Source organism: Saccostrea echinata, unplaced genomic scaffold (genome assembly GCF_033153115.1).
Source record: "Saccostrea echinata isolate AGI-Se365-2 ecotype Australia unplaced genomic scaffold, CSIRO_AGI_Sech_v1 ptg000030l, whole genome shotgun sequence".
NCBI lineage: Eukaryota > Metazoa > Mollusca > Bivalvia > Ostreida > Ostreidae > Saccostrea > Saccostrea echinata.
The window spans coordinates 3,752,494-3,771,339 of NW_026889779.1; the positions used below are offsets into that span (position 1 = coordinate 3,752,494).

At 34.4% G+C, this 18,846-nt stretch overlaps 1 protein-coding gene across 1 annotated transcript in view; it reads right to left on the reverse strand.

Annotated features, from left to right (window-relative positions):
- Positions 1–3,632: 3,632 nt before the first annotated feature.
- Positions 3,633–18,846, reverse strand: part of LOC133196117 (T-box transcription factor TBX6-like) — an 84,849-nt gene continuing 69,635 nt past the window's right edge. The window contains exons 3-5 of the mRNA XM_061332055.1: positions 6,422–6,621; positions 6,162–6,281; positions 3,633–3,693 (exon numbers count right to left, since the gene is read on the reverse strand). Of these exons, the coding sequence (XP_061188039.1) occupies positions 3,633–3,693; positions 6,162–6,281; positions 6,422–6,621 (381 nt within the window). The remainder of the gene's footprint in view (positions 3,694–6,161; positions 6,282–6,421; positions 6,622–18,846) is intronic.

An 18,846-nucleotide genomic window follows, 5' to 3' on the forward strand; every position in this document is an offset into this window, starting at 1 on the left:
TCAAGGTCATGAGGTCAAATATCATAATACAAACCAAAAGGTCTTGTCACAGGTAATGCACATGTCAAATGTAAATCTTCTCTCAATCAAAAGTTATCAGCAAAATTAAAAGTTTTGAAAATTGGGTCAAACTCCAAGGAAATGGCGTTTAAAATCATAGTACATTTGGAAATGCTTGTCACAGCTAATGCACGTGTCAAATATGAATGCCCCATCTTCGCTCCTTCAAAAGTTAGCAAATGAAATATATGGAGATAACGAACAGTATTCAAGCTCAAAAGTCCATTAAACAATACAAAATAGGAGCATAGCAAACACGGACCTCTAACCATCAGAGGGGGGATCAGGTGCCATGGAGGAGTGAGCATCCTCTGCCGACCGGTCACACTCGCCGTGTGCTCCTTGTCATGATCGGGAAATAACGGAAAAATCCGTCGACAATTCAGTGTGTAAATAATGGCCTAACAATTAGTATGAAAAACGTCAGTCAGCATTTGACTCAATGATAAATTGTATTTGCTGACAAGGTCATTGTATCGATCATAGAACTTACGAAATGATGACTTTAAACGAGACAGCTGATATTCTTGTTTCATCAACTTGTTTGTCAATAATTTACCTCGTTTTAGAAATTGTACATACGTAGAGCATGCTCTTGCGTATCGAATCAACTGAGAGATATATACCCCGTATGCAGGTGAGGAAGGTATTTTGCCTCATAAGTAAGGGAAGTTGACGATTGAAAAGTTAAAGTCATCACGTTTATCATAAAGCTTGTTTGTTAGATTACCATTAACGTCTTTTTCAAGTAAAATATCCAAATATGAAACAGATGTGTCAGACTCTGTGGTATCTTTTATCTCAAGCTCACCAGGATATATCGAATCGACAACCTGATAAAATGTTTGAAAAATGTCGTTTTAAAACTTGAGGGTCAAGGTCACGGGATCAAAAATCACAGCACATTTAGAAACATCTTGACACAGGAAATACACTTGTGAAATATGAACGCCCTATTATATATCATTCAAAAGTAATCACCAAAGTTAAAATTTTTGAAAATTAGGTCAAACTTGAAGGACAAGGTAAAGGGGTCAAAAATTATAGCATGCAGAGAAACATCCTGTAACAGATAATGCACATGTCAAATATGAAAGCTCTATCTATTCTCAATCAAAGGTTAAAAGAAAAGATAAAATATTTGATGTTAATTAAACGTCAAGGTCACGGGATCAAAAACCATAGTATATTTGGAAAGGTCTTGTCACAGGTAATTTACATATATAGTATGAAAGTCTTATTTTTCTCATTAAAATTTTATGACCAATTTAAAGTAATATTAAAATTTTTGAAAGGTAAATCAAACTTCAAGGTAAAAGGTAAAAAATCATAATATATTTAAAAGGTCTTGTCACAGGTAATGCACATGTCAAATACGAAAGCCCTATCTTTTACAAAACAGAGTTATAAGCAAAGATAAAATTCAAACTTCAAGGTCAAGAAGTAAAAAAAATATAGTACATTTGGAAAGGTTTTGTCACAGGTGATACATTCATTAAAACAATCATTAAAGAATCCGGATGACATCGTGATCAAGAAAGCAGACAAAGGCTCTACAGTAGTAGTACTTGACAAAGAGATGTACATGGCGGAAGCCCATTGACAACTCTCAGACGAACGTTTCTATAAGGAACTTGACTCTGCATGCATGACCCTACTAAAAAATTCTCCACCGCTATCACCAAAACTCTTGACGAAATGTTTGAAAATAACGAGATTGGTATAAACGTCTATGAGACACTCAATCCTATTGACTGTAGACCAGGACAATTTTACCTGCTTCCTAAGATACATAAAGAAGGTATGCCAGGTCGCCTTCTAGTTAGTGCAATCAGACACCCAACGGAGAAAATTTCTTGAGTACATTGATTTGCATCTCCGTCCACATGTAGCAAATTTGCCATCCTATCTAAAGGACACCACAGACTATATCAACAAGACGCTCTCGGCTGGTCTTCCAGATCATACCCTTCTCGTGACTATGGACGATACATCTTTGTACACCAACATTCCGCACGACGAGGGCTGTAGAGAAGTCTGGAACAGCAGATCAATACAAACTCCTCCCACTGAGTCCTTTGCTAAGCTCCTTGTACATGTTCTCAAATGTAACAATTTCATGTTCAATGGGGAACATTACCTGCAGGTTAATGGCACTGTATGGGCACGAGAATGGCCCAATCTTATGCTAATATTTTCATGGGCAGACTTGAACGCAACTTGTTACTTCAAGCCCTTGGCTGGTTGCGTTTCATATATAGAGATGAAGTGGGTGGAATGCCGCGAGAGCCTGGATGCATTCATTTCGTTTGCCAACACCTTCCATCAGTCTATCAGATTTACTGTAGACGTATCTAATTCCAAAAACATATTCTTAGATACTACATCTATTCTGATTGATGGCGAAATTGAGTTTAGTCTCCACACGAAACCCACCTGTATCTCATGCCGACTAGCTGTCTTCCCCACACACATTTAAGGATGTGCCTAAGGGTCTGTCTACCAGAATTCGTCGCATTTGTTCATCCCCTGCCTTATATCAGGAACAGAGCTGTCTCTTAAAGTTCCATTTATGCAATAGAGGCTACAAAGCCCACAACGTACAAACTGTTATTGATGATAAGGCAGGACACGACAGACAAAACCTGTTCCTCTACAAGAGAAAGAAAATAGCAGCAGGGTCCCTCGATCTGGTAACCACATACATCCCGTCCTTAAGAATCTCAGCGGTATTCTTAAAAAGAACCTGCCAATTCTCCACTCTAACAAAAGAATGGCAGATGTCTTTAAGGAACCTCCTTTGGCTGCATACAGGCGCCCGAGGAACTTAAAGGACATGGTAGTAAGAACCAGATTGGACAATTCATTATCTTACGGAGGCTTTAGAGCTTGCTCTGACAGAAGATGTCTTCTCTTTAAGCACAGCTCTGACAAAGACAGGCCGCAGCTTCAGAATTCTAGGGAATTTGTCCTGTCAAACAGACAACTGCATATATCTCATTAGTTGTAAAGTTTGTTCCAAACAGTATGTTTGGGGAAACGGGAGATCTCCGCAGGAGAATCAATAATCACCGTTCGACCATTAAGACCAAGAAACTCAATGAACCCGTTAGGGAACATTTAAATCGTGAAGGTCACAAATGGGAGGACATGACAGTAGTGGTTATTGACCATAATCCGAATTGGACCGATGCTCAGAGAAAAAGCAAGGAAAAGTTCTGGATGCAGAGACTGAAGTCATTCCGCCCTAATGGTATCAACAAATATATATATATATTTATAATGTGTAATAAGTTTATGTATCCTGTAAAGAACGTGAATAACATACCCCGATAGATGAAGGTATGGTTCTGCTTATATGCTAGGAGGCAGCAAAAAGAATTCATATCTGCCATTGTAATATCAGTTTGTATTTCTTTATCATTTGCAGGTCTGTCTTCAGACCCAGAATCATGATCTGTAAAAAAAAAATTGGTCTGTAATTAAATCACCGATTTATGAAGCAAAATTGTAATTAGGAGTCTTGTACTTTATTTAATTTCCATTTTAATGTCAAGAAAACTATTTATTTTTTAAGTTTTTGACTCACTTGCTTTGTGATTGTCTTTGTTGATGGATAAATCTAATGGAAATCTAAAATGAGATTAAAAGTTAGTTAATGTTTTGATATTTTCCTTATACATGTGCATGATCATAAAACAACCACACAAAACAGCTCTACTATACTAGTGTAATCACAATAAAAAGGAAATGACACAGCACCTGCACTCGAAACTTAGAAGCCATGTATAACTAAAAAGACTCAAAAATAGAATATATATATATATATATATATATATATATATATATATATATATATATATATATATATATATATATATATATATATACCCCGGTATATAACTGGGGCCTCGGTTTTTAAGGTCTCATCCGAAGGACCCTAACTTTCACTTCAAAGTGCCGAGCGCATGGCGAAGGAACAGTTGCTACCCATTTTTTATCGACTTAGGTCAGTCGCGGCCGAGATTCGAACTCACGACCTCCCGATCATCATAATCATGCCCTAAGTCCGCTAAATACCAATCGCAGAGAAGAAGATTCAGGGAATAAATGCATTTTCACTACCTTACCAGAACCCTTGACCCAGGTTCCATTAATTTAAAAATTTACTCTTGCTCATCATGTCTATGAACTTAATTTGTCTGCTAAATATAAAGGTGGAAAGAAGATTTACAATTTATGCATTTTCACTAAATGGTCAATAGCCTACCTCCCCGAACATCGTAACCCCCGACAATGAAATCATGAGTTCACAATTTCAGTAGATTGATTGATTGTTGAACGTCGCATTCGAGAATTTTACACTCACATAGAGACGTCACCGTATGCCGGTGAAGGGCTTCAAATTTAGACCTTTACTGGAACTCAGGGCCATTGAGCAGTGAGGGTTCTTTATCGTGCCAACGCCTACCGTGACACGGGACCTCGGTTTTTAAAGTCTCATCCGAAAAACCTACCTTTCACTTCTAGTGCCGGGAGCTTGGCGAAGGAACAGTCACTACTTAGGTGACAAGGTGCGGCAAACAAGAATCGAATCTTGGCCTCCCGATTACGAAGCGAGCGCCTTACCACTAGGCTACCGTGACCGGTTCAATTTTAGTAGAAGGCTCAAATGCTTAAAATAATCAAGCCAACAATTTGAGTGCTTGATGTCCAGGAGTAGAGAAGATTATAGGATCAGTTGTGATGGTTTTTGTCCCATCCCTCGGGTTCAAAAGGGGGGGGGGAGAAAACATGAAAATTACTATTTTATTTATTTTTGCCCAAAGATCCTATATGCCAAATTTGGTTGTAATTTGTTCAGCAGTTCTAGAGAAGATCCTGAAATAATAAAATGTTAACGCATAACGACGGACAGAAACAGATAGCAGTATGAAATTAAGTTTAAAACATCCTTTTCAAAATGAACATTACATGTATCTATGTGAAGTAATTATTTGTTAAACTGCATCAAAAATGTTGCAATAAGATTACATTATCATGAAAAGCTTATTTATAACTTCAGCAAAACAAAGGATGAATTTATGTAGTTAATGCCCTTTTCTATAGGAATACCCATAGGTTAATAAATGATGCCAAAATAATTTTCCTTCATAAGATTTTCTTTGATTTTACGTTTCATAGATATCGTAGTTGTTGAATTTTATTTATCACAAAATAATTCGTTTGACGTTTAGCCTACATGTTTGCTGAATTAAAACCACCTTATTTGTGGAATGTGAGGGGGTGTCGTATAGCAGTAGATTTGAAAATAATTTGTCTAAGAAATAATAGGAGAAATCCCTAACGTTATACTTCTTTTGCTTAAAAACTGATTAAACACCCGAGTGCTGTATTAATAATCTCTCATATGACAAGCTCAGAACTTAGTGGCATGGAGTTTACTCTTTCATGAGGACCAGACTTGACGCTGTGAAAGTCATATGAATAACAGAATCAAAATGTCCTGGATTATTTTCAACAGCCTCCAATCTTAAAAGTTTCCTTCCTTGGGATAGAAAGTCTTTAATAAAAGACATAAATGACATGTATATATCTATCTCTCTCTCTCTCTCTCTATATATATATATATATAATCAAGGTAAAATACATAGGAAAAAACACAGGACATGATAGTTTTCCTGCTAAAGGAAAAGATTTTCAAAGACGTAAAGTCTTTTCGGCCTGAATTCGAATCCTAAAAAATGTCCATACAGCAATAGCATAAGTCGAAATATTCAACAGTTTATGAATCATGCACGACGGAATGACCTAAGTGATCTAAACCCCGTGTATCCAATTAAATGGTAATTTCAATTGAAATTTTCCTGTTATACAAGGCTTACAAATGTTTCAAACTTTTGAAATAGTTACATTTTGGTTTACTGAAAAATATTACAAAAGTAATTGATTCATATTAAAAATATTTCAGGTCTACTGTACGTAAGAAATTTAGAAGTTAACTTTTTTGTAGAAGGATGTTCATCGTAAAAAGAAAAGTAAACAATGAGAGTTATCAACTTTTTGACTAATTACATAAATTTTCAAAAAAGGACACTCACTGTGGAAAAGCCGGAATCTCCTTTCCTAGGTGATTATACACTGAGCTTTTCATTGAATCCTCAAGTGTCACCATTCTTAGTTCTTTAGCATCCAAATGTTCAAAGGCGTGATTTTTCAGTCTAAAATTTAAAGTTTTTCCCCTGATTATACGTCAACTAAAATCATATTGTCTCCTGAATACTATATTAAATAGATATGTGCACTTAAAAAAATAGATCGAGAATCTAAAGAAAAATTCAAAGGATATTTATGCAATGACCTTTTCACAGGAAAACGAAATCCCTTCGAATAGGGGTTACTATTAATCTTAAGCTTGGTCACTTCTCTATTGTTGTAGGCGGTGACTGCTATGAAAGTTGTGGCCCGAATAGGAAACTCGACAACAGAGACCTCATCATCTCTTTCATGTCTGACGATGGAAATACGCACCAGGTATTTTTGAAATGTGTGTAGCGTAAACTGAAAATAGAATGCAATAAATTAAGTAATACATACTTGGTAAATTTTTGTTAGTAAAACAAGGTGATAACCGACGTGTTTGATTAAAAGAAATCCCAAAAGTACTGTATCTAATCTTGATTAAACTGGTATCCTCATATATATATTTTAACATAAGTATACATAAGAGATCATATGGATTTATTGTACGATTGAGAAATCAATATTTTTTTGAGTGTGACGAAGTCTATGTGGCAATTTTCACCTCATGGTATTCTTCAATAACTCAAATTTGTACTTTTGAAATATAAATGAAATGACCGTCACATAGAATAGGAACATATAATGAAATTTTAAAAGTACATTTATAGACATTCCTAAAGACATAAATGCAATGAAATAACGGCAAGATCTATTAAGAATGCCTGTAATGAAAGTGAAAAAAAATATCGGTGATCTGCTAGTCAGAAGCAAACGTAATAGAAAGTATCATTAGGGGAAATTGACATGGACTTCTAAGAGGACACCAGTGTACTAAATAGCAAAGGTTTTAAAGATATTGAGCCAACAAAATGTCTTTTTAAGTCTAGTGTCAATATTTTGTTTTATCCTTCATCTTTAAAATTGGATGGACAACACTTTTCTACTAACCGACAGATGAAAGCAATATGCCCCCTTTTCCATGCATATTGTTTTCTTACTGAAGACCCAGGAGAAGAGGAAAAAATCAAGGAAATAAAAGATTTCCACGATATAATCAATAGACCCCCCCCCCCACCTTAACACCAGAATCCCTGACCCTGGGGCCACGAATTTCACAATTTTGGAAGGAGCATACTCGGTCATCACAACTACGCAGCAAGTTTATCGGCTAAATACCAAGGAAGAGAGAAGATGTTCAAAGATTTAACCATTTTCACTATATAATCAATAGAGCCCCATGGTACTTTCAGAACGCCTGATCCAGGCCTAGGAGCAATGGAATTCATAATTTTGGAAGATGCACCCCTGTTCATAACTTGCGTTACCTGTCCAAAGCACTAGTACTCTGGAATCGAGAAGTTTTTTGTTCGATCTTCGAATGAAGCGTCAATTATTATTCTTTTTAATGCAAACAAACAATTTTTTATCAGTTTAATTTTATGCACTGTTTAAATTCAAGAAGTGGGATTAGATGCCTAAGAAGAGTAAGCATCCCTTGTTGCCAGGTCACAACCGTCGTGAACCCTAGGTATTGATCAGGTGAAAGGAACATTCAGTAGCCAAATTAAGTATAACAAGAAGCCCATGGGCCACATCGCTCACCTGAGCTCATTGGCTAGGGAAAAACACTAATCAGTCAAGTAGTATTGAAAAGTCTACATGGATGGGAAGGGGGGAGGGACTTGATTTTAAAACTACCTAAGAATGCTTCCATATCAATATAACAAGCAGTTCTGCTGTTCTTGAAGATTTTTTTCATATATATTCATTTGTAAAAATTTGATCCCCCATTGTAGCCCCTCTCTACCCCCGGGGTCATCATTTGAAGAAAATTGAATCTACACTACCTGAGGATGCTTCCATATCAATATGACTAAACATGTTCTAGAGAAGATTTACTCCTATATATTCCTATGTAAAATATTTTGATCCCTCATTGTGGCCCACCCTACGTAGCCACAGGGATCATGATTTGAACAAACTTGAATCTACACTACTTGTTGATGCTTCCATATCAAAATCACTTATCATGGCTTTACTGTTCTTGAGAAAATTTTTAAAGATTTTTTCCTTTATATTCCTATGTAAAATTTTGATTCCCCACTGTGGCCCCACCCTACCCCAAGGGTCATTATTTGGACAAACTTGAACATTAAGTAAAGAAGGTTTCCTATAAGTTTCTACTTTTTTGGCCAAGTGGTTCTTGAGAAGATTTTTAAATCATGCCACCAAATTTTCTCCATTTCTGAATTATCTCCCCTTCAACGAGGCTGTGACCCTTCATTTGAACAAATTTGAATACCCTTCACCCAAGGATGCTTTATGACAAGTTTGATTGAAATTGGCCCAGTGGTTCTGAATGTGAAAAGTTTACAGACAGACTTCAGACAAAATGTGATCAGAAAAGCACACCTGAGCTTTCAGCTCAGGTAAGCCAAAAACAAAGGCCTTACAAATGACATGTAGAAGTTAGCAAAAAAAAAAAAAAAAAAAAAAAACAACAAACAAACAAACAAAGAATTTACGAAGCCGTGACACAAGTAGGAAATGCTGACTTAAACGTATGAAAAGGTAACTTCAAAGTTGGAAAAGCAAAGATAAAAGTTAGCTAACTTCAAAGTTAGAAAAGCAAAGATTAAAGTTAAGGAGATTAGTTGGAATTAATAACTGAAACAAATATCATGTGGCATTAGTACGCCAAGTATCGTATTCACAGGTATATTGGACCACCTTTGAATTGATCGTACTCATAGTACGCTCTTGCGTATCGAATCAGCTGGGAGACATAAACACCGTATGAAGCTGACGCTTTGAATATTACTATATAAATATGGGGAGTTGATATTGGAAATCTGAAGTCATCCGGTTTGTAAAATAGTTTACTTATTTAGTGGCCATTATTTTCTATTGACATTAAAACATCCAAATATGAAACAGATAAGACAGACTTTGTAGTGTTTTTTTTAAATTATACTGCACTTGGATATTAATGGAGTTGACATATAAATGAAAGTGACTATTATTATTGAAAAAAAATGTCGATACACATTGTATCTAAATGTGTGAGTTAAAGGTCACAGCCAGAGTTTTCGTATAGGAGTCTTCAATAAATTATGCTAAAAAGGATCACAATTAGTACCCATCGAAATTGTTGGCAGACCAAAGGTACCCAGAGACTACATAATTATTGTAAATGAGAAACTCCAGTATCTTTTAAATAAAAAATGGAGTTAACGAACAGTATTCAAGCTTATAGTCCATTTAAACAATACATATCGAAAGCAGAGCAAACACAGACCTCCAAAAACATCAGAGGTGGCAATTGCTGACATGGAGGAGTAAGCATCCCCCTGTCGACCGGTAACACCCGCCGTGTGCTCCTTGTCATGATCGGGAAAACGGAAAAATCCGTAGACAAGTCAGTGTGTAAATAACAGCTGAACAATTAATATGAAAAACGTGAGTCAGCATTTGACCAAATGATGGATTGTATTTGCTGATAAGGTCATTGTATACCATAGAACTTGCGAAATGATGACCTCAAACTGGGCTGTTGATATCCCTGTTTCATCAACTTGTTGGTTAATAGCTTGCCTCGTTTTAAAAATTTAAAAATTGATTGAAAGTAGAGCATGCCCTCGAGTATCGAATCAACCCCATATACTGGTGATAAGGGTATATTGCAGCATAAGTAAGGGAAGTTGAGGATAGAAAAGTTTAAGTCATCACATTTATCATAAAATTTTCTTGTTAGGTTACCATTAACGTCTTTTTCTAGAAAATATCCAAATATAAAACAGATGTGTCAGACCAGACTCTGTAGTGTCTTTTATTTCAAGTCCACTGGGATATATCGAATCGAACCTATGAATGGAAGTAACAATTGTTAAATGATAATACTTCGTCGGTATATCTAAATGTCGAGTTGAAGGCCACAGCAAGCGTTTTCCTCTTCTCATGTTGAAGTCTTTGAATAAATTCTGCTTCATATAAATACAAAAATAGGTCTGCTAATAACGGGGCGCAATTCGTACACATGGGAGGGCATTGCAACACCCACAGAATCCAGGTTTCAGAGTATTCTAGACATTGTGCAGACTTTATCAATAAGTCAACACACTCAAGCAGTAGTGATTCTCAATTGTTAGGACTGATGGCTTCATGCATTTATCTTGTTCCGAAGGGAAGGTTACACATGCGTCCCATACAGTTATACCTATAAACAGGGTTGGGGAGCACATCTGGAGAACTGGGAGACGTCAGGGGTCTGGCCCCAACAGTATCAACAGAAACACATAAACTGGCTAGAGCTAAAGGCTGTACAGTAAGGTCTTCAAGTAAAGATATACACCCAAGTTAAGAATATTACTTATGCACTTGTTCGGATTTATCTCAAATTTCCTTAAATAACATGTCTAGTTTTTATAAAAAAGAACTTATCGCATATAGCGAATTTCAGTCAAAATTTGAGCCAGAGAGTCGAGAAGAAATACTCAATCTCTCTTTGTTCGGTAATAATAATAATAACTAGAAACTCATTGCGAGCAATGAGAGGTCTTCCGTTCGATTCTGAAAATAAAAACGAAAATTCAAGCTGAAAAAAGTGATAAAAGAAATTCAGACACTGGAGATTTAATCCTGATCGTCAGTGTTAAAATCCAACGGATTTCTTTGATCACTTCCTGTGACAAGCGGAAGTGACGACTGACGCGTTTAACCCAAATGGTTTCGCCTACTCCTCAAGGTCTATTACTCATAAAAGTTTGGTCTTTTAATCTTTTACCTGCTTTTGAGATCTCGCTCAGAAAATTTCTCATTTTGAGGACAGAAAAACACGCGACCGGAAGTGAATTTTTGAACGCTAATTAAGGTTACCCTAGACATTTGCACTCTGAATAACATATTTAAAATTCATTTCAAATACTTAATCTATAAAGAATATTTATGGGAAAGTAAAATATTCAAATTATTTAGTTTTTCTCTTATAACCGGAAGTTGTCGCTTTTGTTTCCGGTGGGACCAACATCTTTCGAATCTGCGAAAAAGATACAATAAAGTGATGCAATTTTTAATTAAAAAAGAAAAGTTGAAATTTTCGATTTCTTTGATCACTTCCTGTGACGACCAGAAGTGACGACTGATGCTCTGAACTCAAATGGTTTTGTCTACATCTTAGGGTCTGTTGCTCATAGAAGTTTGGTATCTTAATCTGTTACCGTGTTCGAGATCTTGCTCAGACAACTGATAATGTGATATTCTTTGCATGTAAAATTAAATTTATATATGCCTGTAGGAATGGCGCCTACAATATTACATGGGTCTTTTAAATGCATGGATATTAAAGATTTCTTTTAAAAAATGAGAATAGCGCAGAATTCACAAAGAAAAAAAAACGCTTTATGTCGTTTATAAAGATGAAAACGTAAATTGAAACTAAGAAATTAGAAAGAAAATTCAGACTTAATTGGGAATAAACCCAGATCGCTTGCTTTAAAATTCAATATGGAAACCACTACACCAGCGCAATTTTACCATCAATCATTTTTGTATCAATGCTTGAAGTAACAAGCGTTAAGGAGCCGCCATTTTTACCCCGCTTCAAATTTTAAAATGCAAATATCTAGAGTTTGTATTTATCAATTCTAAAACAAATTATATATTAGGCATATTTGGAAGAGCTTCTACTAACCCTAATAATATCAAAGAAAAATATTGAAAAACAAAAAAGTTGAAAAAAAATCCATTTTTGACATTCGCTTCCGGTGGTGACCGGAACCATCGACGACGCACAAAAAAATCGTCAGAACATCTGCAAGTTATGCTCTATCATCTTTGACATGTCTCCAGTTCATATCTTTAGCCGTTTTAGAGGAGATAGGAAGACAAAAATCCAATTTAAAATCAGAAAATTGGCCATTACATGGAACCGAAAAGGAATTTTTGAATTTTCTCCTCAAACGCACAAAGATCATAATAATGTCCACTATCCCTGAAAAAAATCACTGAAAACCACTGAATAGTTTTTGAGAAAAAGCGTGCACAAAATATGGGAGGAAAAATAAGAATAACAACTAGATGAGATCTCGTTGCGAGCAACGAGTAGGTCTTCCGTTAGTTTTCTGATAAAATCTTGATTGGGAAATTTTGATTGATAAAAGAAAGTAAAACAACTTTAAATGTAAAAAATATTCATAATAATTCTTCAGAATTGTTTAACAACTCATAAAAGAGTGAAATCTATTAATTTCAAACAACTTCCGGTCTTTTTTATTCACTTCCAGTATGACCGGAAGTAGTCAAAATGACTTTTAACTCTTCACTGAGTGTGGAGGAATCATCCCTCAAAGTTTCGAGGAAAAATGAGCATTTTTTCGACTACTTCCGGTTCGGAAGAAATAACTTCCGGTGGAAATAATATGACTCGAAACAGTTTATTTGCCTCTATTAAAACATTCCAATAAGAAAAAAAATGAAAATTTGCATATTTTTAAACTACTTCCGGTGGACAACGGGCGTCACGGCAACAAAAGCTATACAGGTTTCTCAAATCTAAGAGTCACAATCTATCATCCCTGAAAGTTTCAAGACTCAATCTCCAACCGTTTTTGAGAACACTCGCGGACAAAATGCAATTCTAAAAATGGAAAATTGGCCATATCTCGCGACCAGAAGTGACGACGACAAAATAAAAAAAAACGCATAAAGTTCAGATAATTTGCCATCATTGCTGAAAGTTTCGTGAAAATCTATCAAGGCGTTCTCGAGAAATCGTCTGCACAAAATCGGTAAGAAAAAAAAATTAATAATAATAGTGGAAAAGAAACAACAGAATCAGTAGAAGGTTTTCCGTTGGAAACGGAAGACCTTAATAACCTTTATTTATCCAGGATTACACTAGTTGCATAAAGCTAGTTTTCATTGTGGTCCTGCATCAACACATATTTACAATCATATATGGGCATATAAAATTAACATCTAAATAAACACATAAGATACAAGAGTACAATCACATGGCAGATATATACATGTAGAATCATATTTGTAACAATACACTCATAAATTGGCATATTTAATGAATTGGAATTGAAAGAAATCTAGTTTATTTAAGTATTGAATCTGTTAAAATACTCAGTAAGATATACAGATATAAAAATACCCATTGAGCTAGAGTTCCGAACATTGTGTGATAGTTTGTTCCAAAGAAATGCAGACGAATAGCGCTATGAACGTCTGTAATTTTCTGTTTTGACTCGTGGTAAATATAATAGATTTGACATACAATCATAGTACAAGTAATAAACTTATACAATTTAATGGGAAAGCCCTATATGTTGAATCATTTATTAAAAGTGTTTTTTTAAAAAATTAAAGACATTTGGAATGATGAGAAAAACTGTTTTAAATACAATGACACTATTTTTAATGAATTATTAGACAAAAGATGCTGGATTTTTGAATATAGTAAAATAAAAGCAGCCATTCCTAAATCTTTTTATCAAATAATGAAAAGAAACAACTTAAAATATCCAATAACGAAATAAAACTCCCTTATAAATTGAATAATAATTTACTCATTCACAGAGGTACTAATAAAGTGGTAAATAATGATGATTTCAAGTTAAAAAAACATAGAAAAAATATTAAATAAGAAAAAAATTCCAAAGAGTCTAGAAAAATGGGAAAAATATATCAAAATAACATACAGTGGAATTTAGTTTGGGACAGTATTTCAAGAGTAAAAGTAAAAAAGAAAATTCAAGAATTCCAATGGAAAAGTGTGCATAATATATTGTATACTGAAGATAAATTAAGTAAAATCGGACTTTCCACTGGTTTATGCAACTTGTGTAAAAACCATAGGGAAAATCAACAACACCTCTTTTTCACTGCACAAAAGTTGAACCAACACTTAAGTTAGTAGAAGACATAATTAAATATGTGTTACAACTGAAGGTTTTTTATATCATTTGATCAGCAAACAATAATACATGTATTAGGGTACTTGAAGGAACCGCAAATTCCAAGAACTTTTGTTAATACCTTAATATATATCTATAAATGGGTTATATGGAAAACAAGAAATTAAGTTAAATATGAGAATCTAAAAGTAAATGACTCAAGTATTAAAATTTCTTTTAAAAATGAAATGAAATCAAATTTCCTATTACAATCACATGATTTTACAAATTTTCAATTAAGGGAGAAAATGAATCATATTTTTCAAAATCCTATGTATTTCTAATACTAGTAATAGGCAATATCTGCTGACACACTTACTACAATAGTTACTGTTTAGGTTACTTTAATTTGCTTGTGTCATTTTTCTCACACACAATAGTAACTGGAAACTTTATGATTAAAATAATTTTAAAATGAATGTTAAGTTCATTTTTTCCCTAAAAGGTAATGCATGATACAAATTTTACATGTGAAAAAATTATACATATAATCAGAAAATTTGTTTTGCTTTTTGTTTTTTTTTTCTTCCTCCTTTTTCTAAAAATACTCAAGTAAAATTATTTTTGTTGAGCACTATAACATAAAAAGACCCGTATTGGAGGGTGACCTGGCCCTCGATACTAGTTACAGTGGGAGTGATGGACTCATTTTCTTTTTTTTATTAGAAATTCCCACTGTAACAACGGTCATGTTTGTATATGTGTAGGTTATATTACTATTATTACAAAAAAAAAATAAACAATCAATTATATATGCATAAAATTTCCCTTTCCCCCCAAATTTTTCTTCACTTTCTGAGTTTTATGTATCTATTACTGTGTATTGTGCATATATACATATATGGTTTATACAGATGTTGGTGGCATTATTAATAATTTATTTCTTATTGAATATAGTAGTATAAACAGTTGAATTGACGTGATGGAAGAGTAATACGCCCTGTGTACTAAACAATGTTAATTAACGTATCAATTTAGGTTGATATTATTTATTAGTTGACTCAGTGTATTGTCATATTATCTTGGAACTGTCTGTGTATATCATTTAATATTATACAAATGAATATATATTTAATAAAACTAAAAAAAAAAAAAAGGAAAAAAAAAGAAGCCCACAAAACAATGCCCAGGAAGTTGACAAACGCCTAGTGTCATGTGCTCTAACTAGATTTAACGTTGAGGATTCTGCATTATCATACGCGAAACGAACCATGCTTACTATCCATCTCGCAATCGAGTCTTTTGATGCTTCTTTGTGATTATTCTGTTGGTAGGTCACAATCTTTTTGACTTCCAAATCAATTTAGTTCTATTGATATAAATCTTCAATGCGCACGACCAGGACATAGTTCTAAATCTTCTGAATCTGTGGCATATGAATCAAATGCAGGAATATAAATAGGATCCCAAGGTCTATTTATCGTTTGTGTCTTTGCCAAGAATTCCATATTTGGTAACATATTTATCCCTTTCCTCTCTATTCTGAAGTGACCATCATCTAAAGTGAGGCAATGAATCTCGCTCACTCTAGACGCTGAAGCAATGGCTACCAGAAAAACAGTCTTAAGAGTCAAGAACTTTAAATCTGCTGACTCTAGTGGCTCAAAAGGTTGTTTTGTGAGAGTTAACAAAACCAGAGTTAAGTTCCAGTTTGGTTTTTGTTGGAATACCTGACTTAAAACACATATTATCAATTAGAAACTCAAGCATCTTTTTGTCCCCAGCTTTTGCGAAAGCAAGGGGGCATTAAATCTCATTCGTCTGTCCGTCAGTCTGTCTGTAAAAACATTAACCTTGGTCATAACTTTTGAATGAGAAGAAATAAGGCTTTCATATTTCACAAGTACATTACCTCTAAAAGACCTTTCCAAAAATACCTTGATTTGTGACCCAGTGACTTTGACCTTGAAATTTAACCTACTTTTGAAAAAATTTAACTGTACTTTAAATTGTTCATACCTATTGAATGAGAATAGATAGGGATTTCATATTACACATTTATATTACCTGTGATCTCCAAGTACACTGTTTTTTAACTCCGTGACCTTGACCCACTTTTCAAAATTTTTATTTTTGCTTATAACGTTTGATTGTCATTCAAAAGTAATCAATAAAGTTATTTTTTTTTTAGATTAGGTCAAACATGAAGGTGAAGGTCAAGGGGTAAAAAATTATAGCATTCTTTGAAACACCTTGTCACAGGTAATGCACATGTGAAATATGAAAACCCTGTCTCTTCTCAACTCAAAAGCTGTAAGCAAAGATAATTTTTTTTGAAATTTAGAAAGTAGGTTAAACTCCAAGGTCAAGGGTCAAAAACCATAATATATTCGGAAAGGTCTTGTCACAGGTAATATGCATATGTAACATAAAAGCCCTACCTTTTCTCATTCAAATTTTATGACCAATTTAAGGTAATGATAACATTTTTGAAAGGTAGGTTAAACTTCGAGGTCAAGGGGTAAAAAATCATAGTATATATGGAAATTCTTGTCACAGGTAATGCACGTCATGATCAAATATGAAAGCCCTTTCTCTTCTCAATCGAAAGTTATAAGCAAAGTTAAAATTTTGAAAAGTCAAACTTCAAGGTCAAGGGGTCAGAATCGTAGAATTTGGAAAATTCTTGTCACAAGTAATGTTCATGTGAAATATGAAAGCCCTTTCTCTTCTCATTGAAAAATTATAACAAAGGTTTTTTGTGTGACAAGACACACGAATGAGATTTAATGTCCCCTCCCTTTCGCGAAAGCGGGGGACAAAAAGGTATATCCGCCACCTTCCCATCGCATAGAGAATACACCCTCTTTAAGCAGAGTATACACCGAATAAGTGCGGTAAACTGGAACTCTTGATGAAATCACCAAAATGCTTAGACAACAATTGATTTGTATTAAATCAACCGTTTAACAAATTGATTATCAGCTGTTTTGTATAGAGATCGTAACGATTTGAAACGAAGTAGGAAGTTCATCATATTTTACTTATTTACTTGTCATGTCATCTGTAGCACAGGATAATACACATGCACAAGTTGGATAACAATAAGTAAATTTCCTTTATCAATACCTACATGTAGTATTCACTTGTAGATGTAATTTGACTATAAACTTGCGTGTCTTCCCATACATTCACAATGAAAATCAATGCAAACTTCTTTCGGTTTACTTATTTGGCATGTCCTTAGTGATTTTACTTTCAATATTTGTGTATATCTATTAGTTTAAATAAATATTAAAGAAATCATTTCTAAGATATTTGAGTCCACTCTTTCAACGGCCATTTTCACCAAATTTTTGTGATGGTTAAATTTTTTTTCTGAATTTTACAACTTCTGTAAATCATTCAATTTCTTAAAATTCTTTCATCATTTTAACCTTTTGGTATTATTTTCATTTTCAGATTTTGAAGGGAATCCATTCAGTTTTTTTTAATTTAAATACTTCTGTGTTTCTTATGTCTATTTTGTTGATTCAAATAAATATTATTTACATATCGTTTATGACTGTTGGTTTTCATTTCACGTTTTTATATCATTGAACTTTTGTAAGAGTTTAAAAGGATGAAGCTGTTAAAAATATAAAAATAAAGGGTTTCAATAAAATAAATATTTTTAAATTATTAATTAAATAAGGTTTATAATTTTAATAAAGTTAACAACTATAACATGGCCGTAGGAACCGGGGGAGGGGGGGGCACGGGGGGGCCGTGCCCCCCCCCCAATAATTTTGCCGATATATAGATTACTATAGAAAACATAGATACAATATACTTGTGCCCCCTCAATAAAAACGTCTGATGAGCTTTTTTTTTTTTTTTTTTTTGCTTGTCAAGAAATTTTGGTAGTTGATAGTGCCCCCTCAACTGAAAATGTATGGCTGTGCCCCCCCCTCCCCCCCAAACTGAAATTGCTTCCTAAGGGCCTGTATAATGTAGTTGTTTTGTTTTGATCCGACTAGTTTACCTTTCCTTCAAATTATAGCTACAGAACTGAAGCTCCCCGAAAAAATACTGACAAAAGTCTCTACGTCTTTTCTATTTTTTTTTTCAGACCAGCGAGCTACAGATCTACAGCTACTCCAGATTCATAAATTTTAAAATTTTGATTCATCGAAGTTTTTTTTCTTTTTAAATTGTGTGCTAGCAACTTAACAATTACCTGATTTCAGAAATCGTAGAGCACGACAGATAAATCTACATCAATTTCCTTATTTTTTTTCTTTTTGTCGCCCGAGTGGCGCAGTGGTAGAGCGTCTGTTCTAAGGTCGCGTAGTAAGGAGTTGATCCTTGCGTCGCGGGTTCGAATTTCACTGTGGGGCGTAGAGACCGGTCCTTCGGATGAGACCGTATAAACCGAGGTCCCTTGTCGCAGCAGATGCTGGTACGAAATAGATCCCTCACTGCTCAATGGCCCTGAGTGCCGAGTATAGATCAGAATTTGCAGCTCTCCATCGACAAGTGGTGGCGTCTCCATATGAGTGAAAAATTCTCGAGAGGATCGTTAAACAACAAACAAACTTTTTCTCGTTCTGAGCACTTCATTTCTGACATCAATCGATTAAAATGATGTTTTGTGCGAATGGGA